Raw genomic sequence first — 25,622 nt, forward strand, 5'->3', positions numbered from 1 at the left:
AAAGCAGTACAGATATTTATTTTTGATCTATGTATATATGGTTAAGTTTTAGGGGTTGTTTGTTTATTTGTTTGCTTGTTTGTTTGTTTGTTTGTTTTTCAAGATAAGGAAATAAGGTGAAATCACCTAACGGGTAATGTTTGTTGTGCACGACTGAGGACCTGAGCTTAGATCCCCAGCACGCATGTGAAAAGCAGGCACAGTTGTGTGCATCTGCCATCACAGTGCTGGGACACAGGAAAACAGAGTCTTCAGAGACTCACTAGCAAGCCAGTCTAGCTGACTTGTGAGCTCCTGGTCAGTGAGAAACCTTGCTTGGAAAAATTAAGGTATTCAGCTGTTGAGCTGGCCTACATAAACTCACATGAACACACAGACACACACAGAGGAGGTGGGGGGAGTTGTAGATAAATGCTGCTAAATTGCTGTCTAATAAACATAAAATAAAAAGAAATCAAATCATTAAAAATACTTTAAGCACCTTTGTAAATTCCTCTGTACATCACAAGCATTCTAATATTAGTAAAATGAACATCAAACAGTCCTTCTTAAACTTTTGTATGTGTGTGAGGTCTTTGCTTGTAAGGATGTCTCTGTACCACATGTGTGCCTGGTGCGCAAGCAAGCCAAAAGAGAGGTCAGATCCCCTGAGACTGGAGTTATAGATAGCTGTCAGCTGTCGTGTGGGGGCTGGAATGGAACCCAGGTCCTCTGGAAGAGCAGCCTGTGCCCTTAATGGCCTAGCCATCTCTCCAGCCCTGAATGTCAGTTATTTCTAACATCATTTGAAATATTAATCTTTTCCATTTTTTAGAGAATCCTTTGCAGTTTTCTGATATATACATTGTTGTATGATTGTGTTTAAATGCGTTTAAAAGATATGTGTGAGATGGTGCAAGAACTGCTGCTGTTTTTAAATAATAGGCCAAACAATCTGGACTTTTCTTCAATTTGGCCTTTAGCTGTCTAGATAATCCTCTTACAAGATGCCCAGTTGGAATGAAATATTTCTTGCCTTAGGGCTCTAGACTCTGAAATGGATCTGCCCACTAGTGTATTGAATACTTTGCCAGACATCTCTTGTGTTCTAGATCTTTACCAGAGTGAACGGGATAATGCAAACAGATTCTTATTGTCACCATGTGGTTTATTCTGCATGGTCTTTGCTTCCCATCATGTCTAAAGAACAAAGGCATGAGCCCATCACATTGCGAAGGTTTAGCTACCTCCTCACATGAGTCTGCAGCCAATATTAGCTCTACAAAATTCAAGTGAGATACACTATCAACACTGCCACATAATCATTGTAATAGACATACTTAACTGCATGAGTAGGCTGTAAATGAATAAGATAAATTATAGCATAATGCAAAGATACATTAATAAAATATAGATATAACAATAAGACATAAATTAGCCGCTGTAAAACCAGAGCTCTAAATGCACATCCTAGTCTGTTTGCTCACTGTACCCTTACCCAGTCTGTAAGAAAATCCTTCTTTCTTGATTATATACCATTCAGTCCACAAAGAAAACCAAGGCTAATTTTATCTATTCACCCTCCCATAGCACTATACTTTAGAAGCCTTTTAGCTAACACGCACTTTTGACCTTAATCCTACTATCTTATCTAAAATGATTTTCATCTGTGGAAAGAAGATGGGTTGTCAAGAAGCCTCCCCAACACACGCGGCCACCTCATGGACTCCTCAGATGGTATCCTAAACTTACCCTCTCTCTGCCCTTAATTGCTCTGTACAAACTGCTGCTGGACATGGCAGAGTACGCATGCCTGTATCCCCAGAGCTTGTGAAGTAGAGGCAGGAAGAACAGAGGATCAAGTCAAGCCTGATCTGTATAACAAGTTCAAGGCTAGCCTCTGCTGCATAAGACACTGTCTTGAGCATCATCTTTGCATGCCTGTCTTGACCCATCTCCAGCCACTCACCAAGCCTTCCCAATTTCAAATCACTCATAGCATAGTCAGTATTGTCTTATGCAGACACAAAGCTAATTGTGATATCCCCTACCTAAAGCTCCTCAGTAGATCACTCTTCTGTTAGTTAAGAAAGAAAATTCTCCCCTTGTACAAGAGGCATCTAAACCCTGGGCCTGGCTGTCCATCGGCCTCAGCCTCTCACTTCCCTTGCCCCTCTTATAACCATGCTAGCCTTTTGTGCCTTTCCATCATTAGACCACTCTGTAACTGGCTTTCTTCCAGGAACCCTCACACCACCTTTCCTTGCCCATTCTAATTTCCACTGCATGGTTTAAATATCAGTTCCTTAGTGAGACCCAATCCTCACAGACTGTTATTCTAGCCTATTCTCTTTAGTCTGGACTTTCACTTTTCATTCTAAAGCCTACACAATAGTGATTGCACGGTTCTCCATAGGATTTGTATAATTGAAAATTTAATACCTGAAGATAACACGGAACTTTCAAGTCAAAGGAACTGAATTTGGGATGAGCCATGTTTCCCTGTGTTGAAAACTAGACTACTTCTTTCTGAAACTAGTTGACTCATTTACTTAACAACTCTATTATGATTTGACTACGACAGTAAACAAAAGGGATGTTTTAGGGAGATTATATTGCAGTAGGAGATACATATTTATTAAGTGTCTGTAACTGTATAGCTATACATTCTTGGTGCTATCAATAAAGAGTTTAGGGAATTAGGGGGTGCTTGAAGCAAGGGGCAGTTACTCTTTCCTGGGAAGGCCATGAAAGCTTTTCCCAAGGAAATAATATTGAGATGAGAAATAAAATATTCTAAGAAGTTAGAGAATTTGGAAACCTGGTGTCAATCCCCAGAGACCCAGTGAAAGTGACATGGAACAACTGAGATGGGGACTGTGATGGTCTGATTACCCCACACTATTAGGAAGTGTGGCCTAGTTGGGGGAAGTGTGTCATTGGGGGTAAGCTTTGAGATTTCCTATGCTCAAACTATGTTCAATGTGGCACACAATTCACTTCCTGTTGCCTGTGAACCAAGATGTAGAACTCTCATCTCCTTCTCCAACACCTGCATGCTGCCATGCCCCACCGTGAGGATAATGGACTAAACCTCTGAAACTCTAAGCTAGCCTGAATTAAATGTTCTTCTTTATAAGAATTGCCATGGTCATGGTGCCTCTTTACAGCAATAGAAGACCTAACTGAGACAGGGATCATGGCCAGTGAGAGATTTTCTTGGGAAATCTGAGGTTCAGGTAGCAGAAATTCAGGTAAACACTGTCACATTCCACAGTGGAGAGGACTGGGGCCATGCAGGAGGCAAAGATTTCAAGTGACTCTATCCCCCACAAGGCTATGTTCGTTGTGCCTGTGCTGAAGTCAGACCCAGAGCTGTTGAGTAATCTCCCAAAGCCACATGGCAGGGAAAGTGCGGGCTGTGCTGCTGACTCCACGGCTGATGCTGTGCTCATTACTGCTCTGGGCTGCGTGGGGTGGAAGGCAGGCGCTTCAGAGTCACCAGGGCAACTGGAGCACATTTGCTTTGTCTCTATTACTGCTTTCCTTGGGGCAGCGGGGAGGATTCAGACCGCTAACTTGGTCTGAAAAAAAGGAAAGCCTTTTAAAACAACAAGAAAAAACAATCAGTATATCTTTTCACTCGTAGTAGCTCTGTAAATAAATCTTAAAACTAATGTTGCATTATTTGAGCAGGTAAGATATCAACATGTTTTTCAACAAACACAGTAAATAGAAAAAAAAAAACTATTTTTGAGCACATTAATATTCACCCTCAATGTGGTACTGTCAGTTGCTTCAGTAAGGGCCGCCACGAATTAGTCCGCCAGACAGAAGCTGCCACACAGCCCCTTTAAGTCTCTTCCAGAATGGCGTCCTGCTACTAGAATGAGCCCTACTATGTCATTTGTAACATTAGCAATTGTAGACTTCTTTTTTTTTCCTTTTTGTTTTGTTGTTTAGTTGATTGATTTTTATTTTTGTTCTTTCCTACATGATAGAAAACAGAATTTATTTTCAGTCAGAATTTATGAAGTTTTCATGTTTATGTAAGTATTTTAAGTGTGCCCATTGGTTTTCTGACAGTGATGGGATTTTAGGAGTGGACATAAGACAGACGCGTTATACCTGCCGCACACCTGTGAAGCCTGGTAAATGAAAATTTCAAAACCATAAAGTATTCCATGCAACTCTGACAAGGCAAATTGAGCAGAAAAATAGCTTTTTTGAAAAAAATTTTTGGCTGTTTAGAATATGTCTGGTAGTCTGTGGTGCGTGTGTATGTATTACATCTTAAATACACACTTTATTAACATATTCACTGAATTTAAACAGTTTGGGTTGCTTCTTAAAATGATTCTTCATGACAAGCATTTTATATTATGCATTTGAAATTAATATATTTGACTTCTTTTTAATCATAACCATGCTCAGATATTATTAGCTCTAAACCACCTCTGTAGCCAACATTTTAAAAGTAAAATTAGAAAATATGACCTAGGCATGGTGTCACATTCTTGTAATGTGGCATTTCAAACCTGAGGCAACGAATTGTGAGTTTGAGGTCAACCTAGGTTATGGTAATGAAATCCTAACTCAAAAATCTAAAAATAGAAACAAAGTGACTTTTTAATTATCCAGTCTGAACATAAATATGGAAAACAACCTTTCTAATAATAACACCATCTGGAGAAGAATATTTCCTGGACTCATCAGAGTTAATCTATTCAGAATGAAGGGGAGGGAAAAAACTAAAAAGCAAAGGATTGGTAGGAATTCAGCTGGCAGACATTGTAATCATGAAGTGAAAGAGTCCCCTTTGGAGGAAGGACAGCCATGCACATAAGCATGGAAGCTAAAATCCACCAAAGACAACCGTGTCAGTGCACAGGATTCTAGGGCAGTTACGGGTACTCTGAACATGTGCCAGTGGACCGGTAGACTTACTTTAAAGCCTATTTTTAAAAAAGAATTGTATCACAAGTTGAAGTTTTTGCAGGGAAAAACACCTGTGTATAGCAGTAGCTGAGAAATTATGGAATCTTGTCAAAGCTATGTTGTTATTTGTAACAAAGCTTGCTATCACTCAGTGACATTTTAATTGAAGTTAGATCCTGTCACTTTGCTGGGTGTTGTAGATTCTCATTTATTAGTACTCCAAACCTTGCAAGAGATGTATTAGTGTCACTTTTCACCACGAAGTCCAACAGGAGTGGAAAGTCACAAGGTAGAAATGGCAAGTGCTAAGGTTAAATCACAGAGTGCTTCAGCCACACTCCAATAACCAAGGCTCATAACACCCACTTAAATTTGCTATCATATAAACTGCTTTAATGGTTTTCTAAGTAGGAATTACGATATTAACCTTGTATCCATAGCATACAGCACCCAAACATAAATATGTACATATGCTCTTTCTCATAACATGTAAGCCAGATGCCTACTATATAAGATTTTATCATTTTGTTCCAAGGCTTCTTTCTTGGGTTTTCATGGATGTCTCTTGGTTATCCTGCTTCCCTGTCCTTTCTTTTTTCTTAGATAGTTGGAATATGCAAGCTAAATTCAGCATTAATTGAAGCAGTCTTGCAATTGGAAGGTCAAATGTATTAGAAAACAACAAATTATACCTTTCGCCTCCTTTTACCCCCCACACAAATACACCAGACCTAAATAAAATTTTTTATTTTGAGATTTTGTAGTTTGGTTTCAGACCTAAGTCTGCTTTCCTATATTAGCATAAGTTCAGACAACCTGAAAGTACATCATGAATGTGACACCCTGGAGAAGCCATGGGAGAAGCTGTTTTTAGGGACCGCCATCTGCCAGATTCCTAGGATTGACTCTTTGAAAGCTCTTCCATTGTCTCCTGCCTTTCTCCAGGCTTGCATTCTGTTCCTCTTCTCTTTGCATATGGTAGTATTGTCTATTTATTCCAGCCAGAAGAAGGGCTTAATTTTGTTTACAGGACGAGTCCAGGTATAGTCACAACCTCCCCTCAGGATCTCCCTCATCAGCCTGCTTGCTGTGTTCAGTCTCCTCTGCTGGCTGCTAGCTACAACCTCTCCATCCTCTCCTCTATGCGCATAGAGAGAATCCCACAGAAAGTATTGAAAAATAATCACTGAGGGAAATGCAAAAGAATAAAGAAAGAACTTCCTGTTGGCTCTCATGGCTCATAGATGAGATCCGTACTCAGGAAAGTAAAGTGCTCAGACCAATTGTACCTTCTAGAATATTTTAGAGCCCGTCTTCACGGTGTTAGGTTTTTGTTTACATGCTAAAACCTGGAAATCTGGAAATGGGGAAAGGAATAAAAATAGAAATTCAAGATTATTTAAAACACCTCAACATCTGAACTACTTATTGTAGACCCCAGAGACGTCTGCAGCGTGTCTGTCCCTAGGTTGTTTAGAGAACTTTTGACCTGTGACTGCTTGGAGAAAGATGAAGCTGTGTCGGGTTCCTGGACATAGATTAGGCATGACAGTGCCACCTACTGGCTTCTTTGATCCTGGGCCTACCCCAAGTGACCCTGGGAACCTGATTTTGTTGTCCTGTGGTTCTCTGTTATAGAGAAAGTGGTGGTTGCTGGTCCTGCTAATAAGGTAAACTGACTTGTTCAATGTGGGAAAGGTCTTTGTGTCGTTTATTACTCCCGTTTTGTAACAGGAACTTGCTTTGTGGCCTCCAGTTCATGGCACTCCTCCTGCCATGATTACAGATGTGTACCAGATTTAGAGTGGGAAAGTTCTTTCCTTAGGGAAACTACGCTTTTCTCCTTTTCTTCATGCCATTGTTTTAATAAAATACAGTGCTAAAAATGTCAGGAAAGATGTTCTCAACAAGAATATGGGCCAAAAATGAATCTAGTGAAAGCTCTACAAATCTAACTCACATTTGTGTTTCCATTCCTGCTCAATCTCATTGTCTCTCTGCCTCATTATTGCCGGTGTCGTGGTTTGGATGAAAATGGCCCCCACAGGCTCATAGGGAGAGGCATTATTTGAAAGGATTAGGATGTGTGGCTTTTTTGGAGAGAGTGTGTCATTTAAATGGGCTTTGAGGTTTCGAATGCTCAAACCAAGATCAATGGCTCTGTCTCTGCCTGTGGAGCCAGATGTGGAACTCTCAGTGCCTCTCCAGCACCTTGTCTGCCTGCCCTCACCATGCTCTCTACCCTGATGATGATGGACTAAGGATCTGACCTGTAACCATCCCCAGTTAAAGTTTTCCCTTATAAGAGTTGTAGGCATGGTGTCTCTTTACAGCAACAAATCCCTAAGACAGCTATTAACCATCTCCAGTCCTTCTCTCCTGTAAAAAGTTAAGGTTGTTAAGGTTGCTAGTAGATATTGTACTTGGTTTCAGTGGGAGCCAGTCAGGTTAGGAGCAGGGTTCTTTCTCTTTTATAGATAGTTTTTCTTTATTTCATTTTTATAAAGTGTCTTTACAGGACCAGGGGTTTCACATGCTTAAATATTTGAGAGTTTGTGAGCCAACTATAGATAAAGTCAGCTCCATCCATCTACTTTTTTTTTTTTAGGCAACGACTTTGTCTTTTAATTCATCTTTGTTTTCTCGGGACAGTCAAAAGTAAATTCAACAGATTCATCTGAGCAAAGTTTTTTATTTATTTTTTATTTATTTATTTATTTCTTAAAGATTTCTGCCTCTTCCCCACCACCGCCTCCCATTTCCCTCCCCCTCCCCCAATCAAGTCTTCCTCTCTCATCAGCCCAAAGAGCAATCAGGGTTCCCTGCCCTGTGGGAAGTCCAAGGACCACCCAGCTCCATCCAGGTCTAGTAAGGCGAGCATCCAAACTACCTAGGCTCCCACAAAGCCAGTACATGCAATAGGATCAAAAACCCATTGCCATTGTTCATGAGTTCTCAGTAGTCCTCATTGTCCACTATGTTCAGCGAGTCTGGTATTATCCCATGCTTTTTCAGACCCAGTCCAGCTGGCCTTCGTGAGTTCCCGATAGAACATCCCCATTGTCTCAGTGTGTGGGTGCACCCCTCGCGGTCCTGAGTTCCTTGCTCGTGCTCTCTCTCCTTCTGCTCCTCCTTTGGATCGTGAGCATCCATCTACTTTTAACAAATATATCTTGATCACTTAGGACATGTGGCTTACATTTAACTTTCTGTCTCTTCCAACATCCGTGCCAAAAAATAGAGACCCAGATGCAGCTGACCTCTACCCTTACACACTTCTCTTCTAGTCCTCTCATTTGTGAACACCTCAGGCTAGTGGTCAGGATTTTCCTGCACCTTGCAAATGAATTGGCTGCCCTAATTGCGCGTGCGTACACACACACACACACACACACACGAGCTTACACCTGCCTTGAAGAGATTTCACAGGCCTGAGAAGGAACTCAGAGCCAATGGGCAGGGAATTCTCAGATTCTAGAAAACAGCAGTATGGCAGAAAGGTAGACTGTAGGAGGGAAAAGGAACCTCTACCTGAATTTGGGAGTGGGAGGAACAACCTAGGGAAAGGCAAACCAGGACACTGGAGTGAGCTCAGGACAGACTGCTCCCTGCTCTGGCTTTGGCTTGATGATGATGGTGAACATTCCTATGTTTGAAACTACTTCTCTTCCAAAGCAGCTACGCCTGTATCGCTGTACACTTCACTACCTGCCTGCTCTCTGGTGACTGTGTTTTAGTGATTTTGAAACAGTGTGAAGATACGTATGCTGCTGTATCCCCAGGGAACAAAGAGCCTGAATAGAAAAAGTTGCATCTTAAATATGTGAGTGCGTGGGGCCATATATGCACATTGCCAAGGCAGCAGGCCAGCCCCAGAGAACAGCGCCATTAGCAGTGTCAGAGTGAAAGCTGTCTTTTTTTTTTTTTTTTTTTTTTTTTTTTGGTTTTTCGAGACAGGGTTTCTCTGTAACTTTTGGTGCCCATCCCGGAACTAGCTCTTGTAGACCAGGCTGGCCTCGAACTCCCAGAGATTCGCCTGCCTCTGCCTCCCGAGTGCTGGGATTAAAGGCGTGCGCCACCACCGCCCGGCTAAAAGCTGTCTTTATACAGAGAAAACAGACAGAAATCTTGATCCTGTGTTCTAGTTTCAGTGAAAACTATTAGAAAATATACAGAAAAGTGCACACATAGGAGAAAGCCACCAAGGAGCCCAGTACTTTCCCAGTAAACATCAGTATTCCCAGCAGAATAAAGTTGGAAGTTACTGTAAATTAGCAGCTCCTCCCGCTGGTTGTGAAACCTTGTACCAGTCAGTGCTAATTGTAGAATGGTTTCCTGACTTTTGTTCTCATTTGGGAGATCCTTTAAAAAAAGTAATGCTCAGAACATCTTAAAATTCAAATTTTAAATAATTTCTCTCCCCATCAAAAGCATCTAAAATAGTTGCCACTACCTAACCCTAGCCTTAGTTAACAGAGCACAAACCATTGACCATTGTTGAGCGTTATGTGACTTGTAAAATCCAGAATGTTCCAAAATTCAACTGGCATCAGAGTACTGAAAAGATTATGATTGACTCCGGAAGTTCTAAAACTGCATGTGGACAATCTCCCTACCTCGATGTGGGAAACTTTAAAGGGCCTTATTCCTTTGCTCGCCTCTCAGAGTGGAAGTAAATAAATTAGCCAAAACTCATCTGAGCTGTTCGCCATATTGGGTTGCATGATCTCCACCTTCCCTGCAAACACTCAGCATATGTGCGTCCTGTCCCTGTGCAGGACAGCCCTTCTCATGGCATTTGTTTACATAAAAATCTTAATAATTAAAAAAAATCACTTCCAGCCCCCACCCTACATGGAATGTATAGTGTCAGCAACCTCAAGCCAAAGCCTAACAGACTGGGATTGCTACAGCCCTCTTCAGCTGAGAGATCATCTTCCAACGGTTATGGAAGTTTAGGGTTCTATTCACAGTGATGGGAAACGGGGTGTGGAGACAGCCTGGCTTTGTCTCTGTTCTAGACCTTCGGGTAAATGTGCATATTTAATCTTGATGCTAATCCTGTCTGACTCTGATAAGGAAATCAGAAGTTCCAACAGTATAATTGGCCCAGAATCACATCGATTGCAGTGTCAGAATTGTGATTTAAATCCAGTCAAGCTGGTTCGTTTCCTGTGTGTTCTTGCTCTTCTGTGCTCGTCACTTTAAATTGAATAGTTAAATAGTTCTACTTACTCTTGCTTGAGTCTTAGTTTTGTCATCAGTAAAGTAAGCCTAAAGACAGTTTATTTATGGAACCATTCTGAGGGTTAAATTGGTAAGGTGAAGGTGGAGTCATACAGTAAGGAGTAGGGTACTACAGCCTTGTCTTCCAGTGAGTACCACCCCACATCACCGGCTGCAGCAACAAAGACCTTGGAAAGCTTGTTTGTGTTGGCACTACCCTGTGATGCTGTGAGGTCTACACTGTCAGAGTCCAGCAGCCAGGTGCCCTGTTGCTGGCATTGTGAGGTAAATAGGGGAGATAGAGACACAGACAGACACATAGTAGTAAGTACTTGATCTTAGTTCCATTCCCATCCCTTTTGCATAAGTTTATAAACATTGAAATTCTATGCATTGCCCAAAAGTGTATTTGATTGTCTTTTATTAAGATTTAATTGATTGTGTACTTATAATTTCAAGCAATGATTTGTATAATTAGACCATCACTTTTTGGTCCAACAAAGGTGAACTCAGGCGCTAAAATAAACAGAAAGAATAACAAAGAATAATGCAGTCTTTAATAATGCTGTATTGTAACAGAAAAATAGCCTACAGTCTTTGAATACTGAATCAAATAATCCATAGAATTACAAAGAATCCAGCAGCATTCTTTGGTATGTAGCCAAAGTGATAATCAGAGGCAAATTAATTCAGTGATTTGAAAAACATGACCAACAAAATAGAATGGAGAAATAAGTCAATTAGAAAGAAAATGCCAGTGTTAGGGAAGAGCATCAATATAATTAGGTTTAGACTGTCATAGCCAGGCTTGAATCCAATGTTAACTAATAGGAATGATTGAAAAATTTCATATGTGATTGTAAAATGGCAGGAGTAAGAGAAGGAGTCTACACAGACTTTAAATACAGACCAGGGAGTGCATGATAGAACATGCCTATAATCTCAGCACTTGGAATGTAGAAGCAGGTGGCAGAAAGTTCAAGGCCAACTTCGGATAAATAGCTCAAGACTGGCCTGCACCCTAGGCCAGCATGCCCTCATCCTGGGTCTGTGTAGGTTCCCTTGCAGTAACTGACACTCATGGAGGAAGAAGCTTTGGTAGCTGAAGCTTTCCTCACTCCACTGCCTGTCAGCTGCTGAAGCTAAAGGTCAGTAGGAGTGCTTACAGGGGTCTGCTCACATGCCAGCAACTGGGCATCTGAATGCATCCTCTGTACAGTGTAGACCTTGTGGAACCAAGGGATGGCGCTAACAAACCAGGCTGCCCATCCCTTAATGTGGAGCTTCAGTGTTAGAGTTGCGTCTAGACCTCCCTGGATGAGGTGTTCTCCTCTTCAGCCCCATACATTTAACAGTCTCGATTTGAGTGTCTCCTTCATTCTCCAAACTGACTACCTTGTGTCACACGGACAGTTCTCACCTCTGTGGTCCTAATAAACTTCTTGGGTACATGAAGCCTCTGGGTGTCCTGCAAAGAGCGACCCCTCAACTGCTTGGTGGCTCCCGGAGACCTACTGAAGAGGTGCCCATGCCATGCTGCCCCTCACACTGCACAGCCATTGTTTGTACCCATGTGGGCTGCCAGGGACTGCAGTGCTTAGATATACTCTTGGGCTTCTGTGCCTCTCGGGGGGTTCAGTATTGGGACCTCTGGTTAGAATCTACTACAGAAGTGGTTTCTCAGATAAGTTTTTCTTTTCAAAAACAACAAAACTAGTTGAGGCAGACTCTGCCTTCATCCATGCCCTGCCTTTTCTCTAATCCATGCTTGTTTTGACTTTACAGAATTTCCTGTTCATCTGGTTGACATAATTTTAATTCCTTTGTGCACTGAATGCCATGCATTTTCTACAAGAGCACTTTTTAAATCCCTTAATTTATATATTTATATTTCTTACAAAAATATGAGATCTCTGTATCCCTTTCGCTGCCCCCACCTCCAGAATCTCTTTCTTTCTCATAACTTTAAAATGAAAATACCTGGCCTCAAATGTGACATCACATGTTTACTAAGTGGAGGTAGTCAAATCAAGTCACTTTTTTTGTGTGTAGTTATAGGATGGAATCCAGTTCCTCTGCCTTGACACATACTGAGTTTTGTTTGGGAGGCTAAAGTGAAGGAACGGGTGCGTGTGTCTGTAAACATTCATTTCCTCTTCACAATGGGGATCAGACACCACGCTAAGGTTTGGAATGAATTGGTGACAGGATAAAGTCCTCATGCTGTTATAGTTCAAACACATACTAAATGAGCAGACAAGGTCAGCCCTGCAGGTTCCGCAGAAGGCCCTGGGAAGGAAGCAGCTGGTCCAGTTATTGGGAGCGGTGGGGAATGAGGTACTTTAGGTAGAGCTTCTGGGAAAGGCTTCTTCAAGAAAGTATCTTCAGAAAGTGACCCATGAGGCCACACTTATTTGGAAGAAAACATACTGGACCACTAATTAATGCACTCTGTATGTATGTGCTGTCATATCAATGCATAGTAGCTCCTCTCTGCTCCAGTCTTTTCTACAGCAGAAAAACTCTACAAAAGAAGCTTCACCAATTTCTGCAACTAAAGGTTTACAAAACCCAGGCTTCCTCGTGAGTCCCCTTGTTTATTTCTGTTCACATCTTGAATTGCTTCCTTCTCTTCAGGTTTACAAAACCTAGGCTTCCTCGTGAGTCCCCTTGTTCATTTCTGTTCACATCTTGAATTGCTTCCTTCTCTTGGGTCCGTGTCATCTGCCTGCTCTCCCATGCTTCTTCTCTTTGTACCTCTCATGCCTTTCTACCACTTCTTTGATCGGCTGCTGAAACCTTAAACCCGTACAATTGATTTCCATTTCTCATTTTTGACCCCTAAGGTTTCTTGGGCTGCCTCATTTTCCTGCTAGCCTACCCAGCCTTCATTCCGGAAGCAACTTCTTATAGTTACTTCCATAAGAGGATTTCCTAACTTGATCTGACTGATACTGTTTGGGTCAGTATTCAAAATGTGGTAGGTGCTCATTAAGTATTTATTTAATAACTGAACAGATGAACTGATGCTAAATCTTACCCAGCCTACTATATATCATGTGTGTGTGTACCTGTATATTGCTCTCACAAATGAAATACACCTAGAAATTCTCTCTTTAGTCTATTAAAATCTCTTCACTTCTTCATTGGATTCTTTGATTTCTCATCTATTGTCTCCTTTTGCTATGTGTGTACAACTTTGTCATTAATCCCGGAGATATCTGAGGACATTGGCAGTGTCATTGCTGCTCTTTGTACATCATCCAGCCCGGAACATTTTGAAAAGCAATCTGTGTGTGTGTGTGTGTGTGTGTGTGTGTGTGTGTGTGATGTATGCGTGAGCACGTGTACTATTTTGCTAATGACAGTAACAATAGGTAGTTTTGGGTTGGATGGCTTGTTTTCATCGTTACAAATAGTCAGACACATCCAAGTTAAGCAGAGTTTCTAAGAAAAACCTTTATGTATAGTAACAAGTGTCTTTAAGGTTTTTAAATTAACAAATGCATTATAATTTGAACTACTATAATCCAAAACTTAAAAATATTTCAAAATATGACAGTTTTGAGTACCACTGTAATACTGCAAGTATCATGTGATGGGGGTACACTCAAAAATTTTGTGCATTAAAAATACTACAATTGCCATCAGGCTAGGTATATAAATTATACATAAAACCAAAGAATCTTATGTTTATAGTTAAGTTCCATCCATAATCATTATATTTTTTCAAACATTCTATTTTTTGGTTGTGAGCCTAGCCTTTAACGGCTGAGCCATCTCTCCAGCCCTATATTTTTTCAAACATTCTAATATTTGTAAAAAATCTGAAATCTGAAACACTTTTCCTCCCAAGCACTCAGATAAGGGATATACAACCTATTCTCGCCTTTTTATAAGCAGAGATATGCTTAGAGGCATGACTGCCAGCTCGTTTCGAGAACTAGATCCTAAGAATTATTAAATGATAATATAATGATCCTTAATTTTGAATGTCCTCTGTCTATAGTTCTAAATGTTTAATTAAGACCCAAGATGGATAAATAATCCCTTTGAATATTTGTTGCTTGTTTTATATTCTGTGATTCAAAAACCATATATAATTTATACTTTGTATTTTATTTAAATGTACATAGGACCTTGGCCCATGCACTCAGGGTCTTCTTCAAAACAGCAGCTCAGTAGCTATGATTTGCTGCCCAGTAAGATACAACTGTCAAGTAGTGGGGCAGCATCTGCAGCACATGGAGTACGAGTTGCATGTTCAGGAGGCCCCTTCCCTTAGAAGCAGTCACCTGGAAAAGCTTCGCGTTTATTCCAGGAAAGCTGCTTAACGGTGGCTTAACGATGGAGTGGAATGCCTCTCCGTAATCTTCTTTTGTAATGCTAAGAACCACAAGGAGTAAAGGGATATATTATTATAAATACCCTGAACTGTGACAAAGATGAATTTGATTTGAATATGGAACTCTTTATAAGCAAATAAAGTCCAAGACCAAATGTAGTGAACAGAGATATGGAGTCATAATTGGAAGTGAGCTGACAGTACGAACTTTCTGGAATTATGCACAAACTTGCTCTGAAAGTGACTGTCAAAGAGGACTGTTCCAGAACCCTTACCTTAGAACAGAGGTGTGTGCTCCCGAGGTAGCTTCTGTGCACATAGTGTTTGTTTAAGTGGGAAGAGAAACAACACGTACATGTTTGCAAAATAAGATCAGTTTTATTACTTTATAGACATTCCTTGTAGATGAAAAATACACTCCTATCATGGAACTCTTTATAAGCAAACTTCCGAATGTAAGTAGAATTTCTGTCTCATCCTTTTTAAGTCTGTTGAGAAATCTGAATTTCTAATAACTGCTTTGAAAAAAATGCCGTGGAATCTTTTCTAAAAGCAGACGCCTTACGTTTCACTTCGCTTCTTTTGGATTAGCTTTGTACCTCTGCTAGTCAGTTTTTTATTTAGTGTATCTATCTTTGTTCCCCCTGAGAGACTCAAAATGTACTTTCTTGCTGTTAAATTATCATCAAGCTATTGAACCAAAGTAGAAAGGAACATCTATGCCCGTGGCTATTAATTGTTCCACAGTGTTGAGAACTCTTGTTCACATTGCTTGTAGCAAATGCCTTTCCTTTCTTTAAAAAAAAAAAAATGGAGCCTTTGTATCTTGGTAAATAAGAGTATCAACTAATTTAGAGAAGGCTCAAATTTTACAATGTGACCTAAAGACTGTTTCAGCTCTGGAGCTGCCGTTGTGTCTGTCTCTCACTGATGAGAGTCCCCACAACTGCAAGGCTGTGGTCCAGCAGTGACGGCCCCAGCCAGACTCACTGGCCAAGCATGAGGAAAGGCGCTGCTGTATACTGTTTGACTGGAGCTTCCAAATGATTCCTTCATACCCATCACCATCCAGGTCAGCCAGGCCTCTTTCTTCATTGCTAAACTGAAATAAAAGTAAAATGGAGCATGGAAGCCAAAGAAAATTATTATCCTTTCTCAAAGAGGTGAAGACAGCTCAATTGCAACACATTTTAAGCTTCAAATTTGACACATTTGATTGGAAAATTGTGTAGCCTTTCTAGTTAGGGAGCAAAATGGTCAGCAGTTCACACTTTTAAAAAGTCATGGAGTGGTGTTTTTACCACAGACTGATAGAATGTTCTTTTATTCTGTCAAGTAATAACTATTGCACAAATGTCTGTTATTCTGCAGTTTGGTGATTTAAATGCTGTGTCTCCTGGAAATCTGGATAAAGGTAAGAACTGAGAACTTTGAAGGACTTTTTGACTGAGATCCTGTGAGAGGAAGCAGCACTGAGATCCTCTAGTGTGCAGACCATCCCTTGTGATGTTGCTGGGTGTTTCCTCATGTCTTCTTCATGTGAAATACACTGAATGCAGAAGATTGAATTTAAATGCAGTTCCAGACTTCTTTAAACTTCATCACAGAAGTTCAGTATAAATAAAAGATTATTGACCATGGCCAGAATTCTGAAAGAATATTCTAAAATTGGAACAGAGGGTTTTATTCAAAGCCAGGCAAGAAAAAGACCCCTTAGCTTACCTATCTACTAGTCAGCTAACTTTTCAATGGCAAAAGAACTCAGAGGTAGCAGTGATGTGTATTGTAAAACCACAGTGATCAGTAGTTCACTTGAGAAGGGTAAATGGATTTCTGTGAGGGTATTGTCAGTCTAGTGTATGCTGCCATGTATACATGATGTGCCCTCCTGAATAACCTAATGATCAACAAGACAATGCAGTAAAAAGAATAGAAGGGTCAGAGGTGAGTTGAGTAAGACTAGAACGCATAAATCCAATCCAACTTTAAAAGAACAATTCTTTTTTTTTTTTTTTAATTTATTTTTTTATTAAGTATACAGTGGTCTGCCTGCATATGTCCCTGCAGGCCAGAAGAGGACACCATATCTCATTACAGATGGTTGTGAGCCACCATGTGGTTGCTGGGAATTGAACTCAAGACCTTTGGAAGTGCAGCCAGTGCTCTTAACCTCTGAGCCATCTCTCCAGCCCTAAAAGAACAATTCTTAAAATGACAATGCAGTTTTAAATCATAACATGTCTTTCAGGAAAGCAACACCACTGTAATCTAGCTGTCTTCTTGCTTGGGACTTGAAGAATTGTTACAGTTATTGGCTTTTCTAGGAAGAAGTACATTTATACCTTCTTACTAGAGAGCCTCTAGAGAGACTGAGGTCAGAGGAAGGGCTTGGGAGTCTGCAAAAACATGCAGCACTGTTTCCCCAAATGTGCTGCCCCAGAGTTTCCAGAGTGCCCCTTCTGTGTCTGTCTGTGTCATCACTCTTTGGATATCCCTCTCTGGCATGCTGTTACCACTGCTCTTGGCCTAATTTCCATTTTAGTACTAGAGCAGGAAAATGAGAAGGTTAGTCTCCCCCAGCATGTTATTGCTACAGAGGTACAACCTGTGGAATTGCAGTGGTAACCTCAGAAAATTAAGTGGGTGATCACTTCCCTCCACTCTTCTTCATAAAGTGAAAAATCAAAGAATTTGATCAACCCCAAGAGTACCTTACTATAGCTTTTGCGCAACAAAACTCAAGTGTGTTTCCAGAATGGGAGCACAACTGGCCATCGAAGTGCACTGAGGACCTGGAGAAAGGGCTTGCTCTGTTGCTTGTCCTAAGGAACCCTGTCACTCAGAGATGACAGGGTCAAGTCAGATAGATCTAGAACTCTGGAGTTTACTCAGACTGTTCTCTCAGAGCTATTTCTGTCTGTAGCAAGATGGATAAAGGGACCCTTCATTCATCTCTTTCCTGGCCTGCTTATGTGGAGCTGCTACTGCCTCCTATATGAGTTTGATAGTTTTCCAGTTGAGTTTTTCAGTTCCGGAGAGTGGAGGCCAGAATTTGTGATCTGCCATCATCTTTTTGATGGGGTGCAACTGGTTCTGTTTACTCTTTCTTAACCCTGGGACTTCCCTTGGCTACAAGTGGAACATGAAGTTTTGTGGGGTTTTTCCACAAAAAAAAAAAAAATGAGTTATATCAGTGTAGTAAAATTTGGGAGCAAAACTGAATAATATATATGTTTAATTTCCAGAAACAAATTACAAGTATTTACAGAATTAATGCTGCCAGCAAAGATGTCCTTTGTGCATGTTTAAAATCTCCCATTACCACTTCATTACTTTGCTTTTTCTTAGCATATGAATTAAGAATTTATTCAGTTTGATGTTTGCTGTCTGTAGAGCAATAGTTGCACAGTAGTTAGATGATGAGTCATAGTGTGGTACTTGTTCTGTGGGGCAGCACAGGCCTCATCTACATTAAGTCAGCATGGACCAAACACAGTAAACATTTTTGCATGCCCCCACATAAGATCCGTATTATATGCCAAAGTGACTACATTATGATGGCACAAATTATGCTATTATTCAATACAGAAATTTTATATAAAATTCCAAACGTCTGAAAGAATTGTGGGTGTCTCACTGTAGCACTGATGGAATAAAATCCCACGAGAGGAAAGCCTACAAGTTTCCTCCCCTAGGGAAAGCTGAGGTTTCTCAGTGAGCTGTTATTCTAGGGTGATCCTGAAACATGTGTTGATGTCTTCTGGTGGTGTTTGTGCAGATGAAGGCAGTGAAGTAGAAAGTGAGATGGATGAAGACCTGGATGATTCTTCAGAGCCTCAGGCCAAAAGAGAGAAAACAGAGCTGAGCCAGGCGTTCCCGGTGGGCTGCATGCAGCCAGTCCTGGAGAGTGGTGTGCAGCCCAGCCTCCTGAGCCCCGTGCACAGTGAGCACATCGTCACAAGCACACAGACGATCCGGCAGTGCAGCGCCACGGGCAACACCTACACGGCAGTCTAACAGCACGAAACAATGTCTCCAGCTTACTTTACCCCACTATCCTGGGCTTAAGCTGAAATTTTAACAAGCCTAAAGGTTGACTGTTGTCAAAAGTCTGTCTGTGCTGAACATTACCTTTTTGGAGTTGTGAAATGGAATGGGTGTATGTGTTTTTCCAGAATTTTTTTTTAACACAAATTATTTGCCTTTTAATAATAGGAGTTTCTCCCCTACTCCCCCTTAGTTTCAGGTGTCAAGAAGGATTTTTACAACACGTAATGTCATTGCTTTTGTTTTCTCATACTTAAAAAGTAATTTACATTTTGTAGCTTAAAATATTTTATTGTTGATTGTTAGTCTTGGTGTATGATTTTATGTGTAAGTTTTTTAATTAGATGCACTTCTGTGAAATATCAAAAGAAATGAATTTCTTTGATTTACACTGGAGGCATGCCCATTTGGCAGCAGATGCATCAAATTTGCTTCTGGAAGGTGCTTTTCATTGGACAGAACCATAAGACACTATTTTGATAACATTTTGGAGTATGGAAAGAATACAGAGCGTTTTTATTATAATGGTAGAGGGTTGGGAAGGTCATCTATTTTTCTCTGAAAAAAATTGAGCTGTGCATTTATCAGTTCAGGGTAAATGACAGAATGGCAAGAGATTATGCTTATATGTACATAATTTGTGTACATAACTATTAAACCATGTTAACAATGCAAGCTTCCGTTAGACATTGACTTTTAACTATTATTTACATACCAATTCCTCTGTTTAAAGACTACTGATTCTGTATTGGGACCACTGCACAGATGCATTCTGCTGTTAAGTGGGGCTGTTATAGTTAGATACTGAAGCTGAAAAATGACTTGACTTTTTTTTTTAAGTGTACATGCTACTTATACTGAGCTGGACATACAGGAAACCATTCCATTTGGATGACTTTCTTTTATTCCAGGTCTTTTTTCTAATAGTAGTTCAATATGCTGCTATTATAAAAAAAAATGTATAGAATGCAAGGAATGTAGCGACCTGCATATTGTTATTTCCTGGTTTCTAAAGTACATGGATTTAAATTTTACACAGAACCTGAAGGCAGTGTGACTGGCACACCTCACTGTTGCTGACCCCGATTCTGTAGGATTTGGATAGGTGGCTGGATGGACCATTGCCATTGAAGAATGTACATCAGGGATCATCGTACCTCGGCTATTACATGGTGCCTTAAAACAGAACTGAGCTAAGGTTTAGTAAGGTTTATTTTGTTCGTGAATAACTCTTCAACCCATTTGGTAAAGTGTGCCTGTCATGCTCAGACTGCTGAAGTAAGGACAGGCCACATGTTCTTCAAGGGGAATTGAGGGGAAAATGAAGCAACACAAAGAGACAAAAACTTCAGTTTCTCTCTGAGTGACTGTGAGTGGACTTGTCTATGTTTTATCCTTGGAGCTGAATATCACTTGATTACAAATCAGATTGCTAAGGGTGTGGACTAACAAGCTAGTTTTCATACAAACATGTTACATAAACATGTCATATGTTGTAGATAATTCTTATCTAGTTACAATTTTGGAAAGCTAACAGAATGAGCAGGTACTTATTGAAGTGCATCTTTTCAGTCTAAATGTTTGTCTGTGTGTCTGTGTGTCTCTGTATACACATACACACATGCACACACACATGCGCACGCACTCACCCATGCATGCACGCACACACATGGAGCAGGAGTCTGCTACAGTCAGAAGGTGAGACCCTAAAGAGCACAGGCTCATCATGTTTTATTTTGCATGAAAAACCAAGGTTCTTTTCAGAACTGAAATTAACAACAACAACAAAAAAAATAGGACACATTCTTTTGTTTAAGTAACTATAAAAATAAATGAGTGAAAGTCAGTAAGTAAGGAAATCAATAAAACCAAAAAAGAAAAGGAAAGCACAAAACGATGTTTAGATCACTACTGAGGCCTGTATTAAAATGAAGACTTCATCTTTCCAGTTGAGTTGGGTGAGGAGTGTGGTTAAGGAGATAAGGCTGCTCCAATTAAAATGAAGACTTCATCTTTCCAGTTGAGTTGGGTGAGGAGTGTGGTTAAGGAGATAAGGCTGCTCCAATCTGGAAAGTTAAAAATACCAAATGGCTTATCAGGAAACACAGTGTATTGAAACTGTTATTGCCTGATTGTCTCAAACTTCTGAGGATCAACAGCATTTCTTACATTAAAATGTCATAAACATAGTTTTTAGTGGATTCTGATTTTGTACCGAGGAACTTACTCACACCTGTCTTCACTGGCATCCAAGCATGACTTCATTTACTGAAGATTCCCAAAGGCAATGAATTTGCAAACCCCTCCCCTGCATAATCCATCATAAGCTCCAGAAGACCATGGATCTACTTCATTGTGAGTTAGAAAATGTTTACACATAAAATTTAAATCATCACATAGCTCTCTTCATTTTAATTCTCCCTCCTGAGGTCTTTCCGTTTCCTGTTTCTGCCTGTCATCAACAGATGGCGTCGTGTCTGTATTGGACCAAATGTATTTACTGGTGTCACTGTGTTTATTGGTTGATTTTTAATGTATTTGTATCACTGTTTCATTTAATTTAATGTTGGAGATACTTGTATCATGAAAGGAATCTGCTAACAATGGATAGATATAAACTCATCAGAGTGAGGGACTGAGTGGCCCTCCAGAATTCCACATTTCTTCCACTTGTTCATGGTTTGTTCTAAATTAGGACAGAGTAGATATTAATAAGCCTTGTTATGATTGGAATTGACTCAAATATTCTGAAATCTTCTATAAATATTTAGAAACATTAATCCTTTTACACTAGTGTAGCTAGTTCTAACCAGTGCACACAACAGAACACCAATGGCTTATGACACTTCTAGCTATTTGTAGTACTCACTTGAACACACATCAATTTTGGATTTGAATTGTGAAATATATTACACAACAGAACAGTAATTTATATGCAGGCATAAGCTAGAACAATCACATGTGTTGTAGTCATTTAAGATTTGTTTCCATTTTCCATTCCCAGAAACTGACTTTTCTTAAAAATCCACATTACAATGAGACTTCATTGTGGACTTATTGACACAATGCAGATTTTAAGGACTTCTGGTATTTCTTGACATTGGAATCAAATGATAGTCCTGAAATACATGAGTGCAAACCAAGTGCTACACTTCCAGTGAGGAACAGGGAAGGGAGGTGCATGCGCTGTTGGTACATTTCAGAAGAGCTATCTCCATGTAATACAATCGAATATTATAGGAATAGTTTAATATTAGCAAACACTTGGAGAATTATAGCCAAAAGATTTGCACTTCCAAAACCAGTGAACAATGAGTGGAATGGTTGAACCTTCTCCTGGGAACACAGGGCCCAGTTTTTGATGTTTTCTTTCCTTTGGATACCAAGTTACTAAGGATTTGCATCCAAATCATGTCTGGATTGACTGTGTGAGTCTTACTGCCTTTTCAGAAATCTGCGTTCCTTTTCGTGATTTCCCTTGTACTGTATAGCACGGTTCACGCACCTCTCTTTAGATGGTGTACTTTAAAAACAGAGGTAAAATACACAGATGGTTTTCGCACTGCATACATAAAGTTAGTAGTGTGCAACATTAACTGCCTTTGATTTGTAGTAGATGTGCAGAAATGAGCACGTTCTTGCAGAATGCTGGAGATGTCAATCAGGAGTGAGTACTGCTTCCATGCTGTCCTCATGGGCCTTTTTACATGGACACACTCTCTAGAAGTGCTTAATGCATTTTCAGTTTTTAAAAGATTCTTCTTCTTATTATTTGAAATGTCTAAAATAACGCTGTGCTTGCAGCACCGGTGTAAAAGCAAACAAGTGTGTGACTGTGATGGTCCTCATTGCGTGGACACAGTAGGAAGTCAAAAACTTGACTACTCACATTTGTACACAAGGTGAGGCAGTGGTTATCTGTAACAGACTGACTTTGTCATAACCTCCCTCTCCCCAAATTCTTTTGATCAAATCAGACCATCCAGAAATGAAAATCTGAACTCTCTGATCTCTGTGGATCATGTAGGAGTATGGGGGAGAAGGGCTGGCATGCAGTGTTGTTGAACACCAGGCTGTGACTGGGTCAGAGCCACCTCCATGTCCACGGTAGAGCAAACCCCTTAACAGAACCCTAGTATTTCTGCGAGTCTGGTGATTTTTATAAGACTGGAATTGAAGCATTAATTCGGTGCTGAGTTCTAGTCTTAGAAAAGCCCTTTGCTGTAATGCCTTGTATTAACCCTTTGAGCATTGTAAGATATACAATGGGGGATAAAAGCCTTTCAGATCATTTATTTAGACTTAAAAAAGTAAAATAGCCTCTATATCCAAATGTCTAATTACACTGTTTTTTAAAGGGGGGGGTCAGAAAAGAAAGTGTCTCCATGCCGAACACTTGCATTTTATATACAACTCTTAATTTTACTTCAAGAGGGCTTGATATATTTATTCCCAGATATTCACTGCCATCTAAGTAAGTGTACTGTTTACAGAAGACAAAAATCAGCTTTTCTAGCATCACGTGACTCTCTAGAAAAGGAGGACACAGACATTGGCCTGTGCAGGCCTATGTTGCAACTGATTTCTGCACACTGGAGGTACCTGATTGCCTTTAAAAGGTATAATAAAATAAAGGGTTACATTTCTTCTTTTTTCCCAAAACAGAAGATCTCATTTATTTAGCTTTAGGAAGTACAAATGTAAGTGGAGCCTTAGGAAGAAATGAGTTCCTTTAAACACAACTGAACTTGGGATAGTTAGGTCTTTGAAGTTGCATCTATCATAAAATACTGTTTGGAAATTCTTACGGGGCATCATTTTATCTGTGCTCCAATGCATTAATACTAATAAGTCAGAGAGAGACAGAGTGGCGAGCAAGGCACTCCCTTGCTCTGAGCTCTTCTGTCGGGAGATGCTGTCACTACTGCTTCAGATATCTCTGAATGCCATTCTGTGTACAACATTGCTGATTTCTCTGAGGGAACTTCTGGACAGTTGATCTGGTCCTCCCCTGTGTGACAGACCACAGAGCAGTGTTGTCTGCTTATGTGCCCACACTGCCCTCGCTGGGCACAATGGGAGTGTAACCTATTCCGATGTCTACTGACATCCATAGCATAGTGCAAGTGTCCGCACATTGCTTTTTAGGCAGTTGAGGAAGTCAGACCATGCAAATTACTCGTGTGTCAACATGCAATCCTCAAAGGGTTTTCCTTTAGCTCTCTTCTTTTGACTCTTCATGATGATTTACTGTAAATGCTTCTCAGTTTGCATGCCTTGCCCATTGCTGCTAGTGATTTTATGTGCCAGTAGACCTGAGTTTAGTTTACCAATTTTACTTAAATAGTAAAAGCCGCTTACAAAGTGACTGCCTAGGATCGATTCTCCTTTTGTTTAAAGGGATTGGTGATATGTCTTCTTAAAAGAAATATTTTGTCTCTTTTATTGGTTCTGATATTTGAATCTTTTCCCCTTCTTTCCTTTGTTTTCTTTCTTTTTTCTTTTTTTTAATAAAGTATGACGTTGGGATTGGAAGCCCTGAGTAATGAAATATTTGGTAAGAATCATTTATGTAGTTCAGTAATGAGGATAACAAATCTCCGTGAGAAGTTTGATTTTGGGGAGGAAAGCAAAAATAAAACTCTAATTGACTTTTGATGACCAAGTAAATTTTCCTGGAATAAATTAGCATTCCTGAGCAAACGATTGCCTTGTTTTAGCCTACCATACGCAATTTTCTCTGCGCCGCTAAGGAAGGTATTAAATTTTATTCGTTTAAAAAGCATCTTCTGTACCAAAGCAGATTCTCTTCTCTGCTCCTCTCCGTCATCGATTGGGCCTATGGTGGCGACCAATGTGTTGGCTCCAGAAACTTAAGTGAGTGCCTTGAGAACACTTGGGAATTTGTGCCTGAGGTGGGAAACTTTTAATTAGGTTAATTGTAGCGCTTACCAATCAGTGACTCCACTATCACTCAGGGCTTTCGTACCTTCTAGGTAAAACTTCTTTCGTTGTGTTTTTTTTTTAAATACTGTATTTTTTTTAAGTGCCATCATTTAAATTTCACTTAGTAAGTGGCAGATTACATTCTTCAGTCCCACAAGCACACAACATAGTAACACTAGGAGATATCTGAGCATTTATTTTACAATCGACTGAATATATTATGTAAATGAGGTAAGCAACTTTTGTAGAGATTGTATGTGTGAGATAATGTAATGTTCTTTTCCAGTTTTTGGACTACAGTTGAATAAACTTTTTAATTATTTAAAAACATCTTTACCGAATAACATGTGATGGTTTTTTGTATAATGTATTTGATTTTGTAAATACGTATTTCCTGATGTGATTTTTGTGAGAAACGCTAAATCTTTTAGTATACCATGTCCTCTCAAGATTGGCAGGAGCTAAATACTAGTTTGTGGGCGATTTGTATTGTGTACTGTACAATAACTGGGGAACTTTTATAATTATAAAAATATATATTAACTTTTAGTGTGTTGTTTAAACAAATGACTGGAACATACTAAAGATATTAGTAGGATTTTTTCTGAATATTTCAGACTTGAACTCAGGCTAGCTTTCTTGTGTTTTTCAAAACAAAATGGTGTCTTGTCTTTTAAAAATCAATAAATTTGTTTCCTTGTTACAAACATTTGAAATGGCTTATTCCCCCGCGCCCCCAATCATTGTCAGGAAGCGTATATCACACCACCTCCCCTAGAGGGGACTCCGTGTCATTCATTAGCTTAGGAACAAAATTAAGTTGTTTTCCTTCTTTGTGTCAAATGAAATTGGCAATATTTACACATGAACAGCACAAAAAGAGAAAACAAAATTATAGGCCCAGCAGGGGACAAATCTTACTCTCAGAGATTAGTGATTGAGTGCTGTTTGATTTTAGATGCTGTCAGCATTCCCATTGTAGATCCAGATTTCTGCATGTTCATAATGTGTTTGTTTTATGTCATTTCTCATTGATATTTGGCATTCAAGTTCCTTGCTTAAATTGAAATAGCTTTATTAAAATTCATTTTAATGCACTTAAGAAGACACCCTGCCCATCTTTTTCTTTGAATATGTGCAG

The 25,622-nt window shown here is 39.8% G+C and overlaps 1 protein-coding gene across 8 annotated transcripts in view; it reads left to right on the top strand.

Annotated features, from left to right (window-relative positions):
• Rfx3 (regulatory factor X3) overlaps positions 1 to 25,182 on the top strand; it is a 251,670-nt gene extending 226,488 nt beyond the window's left edge. For all 8 annotated transcript variants that reach the window (XM_057777838.1, XM_057777834.1, XM_057777837.1 and 5 more), the window contains 2 exons: positions 15,860 to 15,902; positions 18,267 to 25,182. In XM_057777838.1, coding sequence (XP_057633821.1) covers positions 15,860 to 15,902; positions 18,267 to 18,505 — 282 coding nt within the window. In that variant the 3' untranslated portion in view covers positions 18,506 to 25,182. The remainder of the gene's footprint in view (positions 1 to 15,859; positions 15,903 to 18,266) is intronic.
• The last annotated feature ends 440 nt before the right edge of the window (positions 25,183 to 25,622 follow it).

Source organism: Chionomys nivalis, chromosome 8, assembly GCF_950005125.1.
Source record: "Chionomys nivalis chromosome 8, mChiNiv1.1, whole genome shotgun sequence".
Lineage (NCBI taxonomy): Eukaryota > Metazoa > Chordata > Mammalia > Rodentia > Cricetidae > Chionomys > Chionomys nivalis.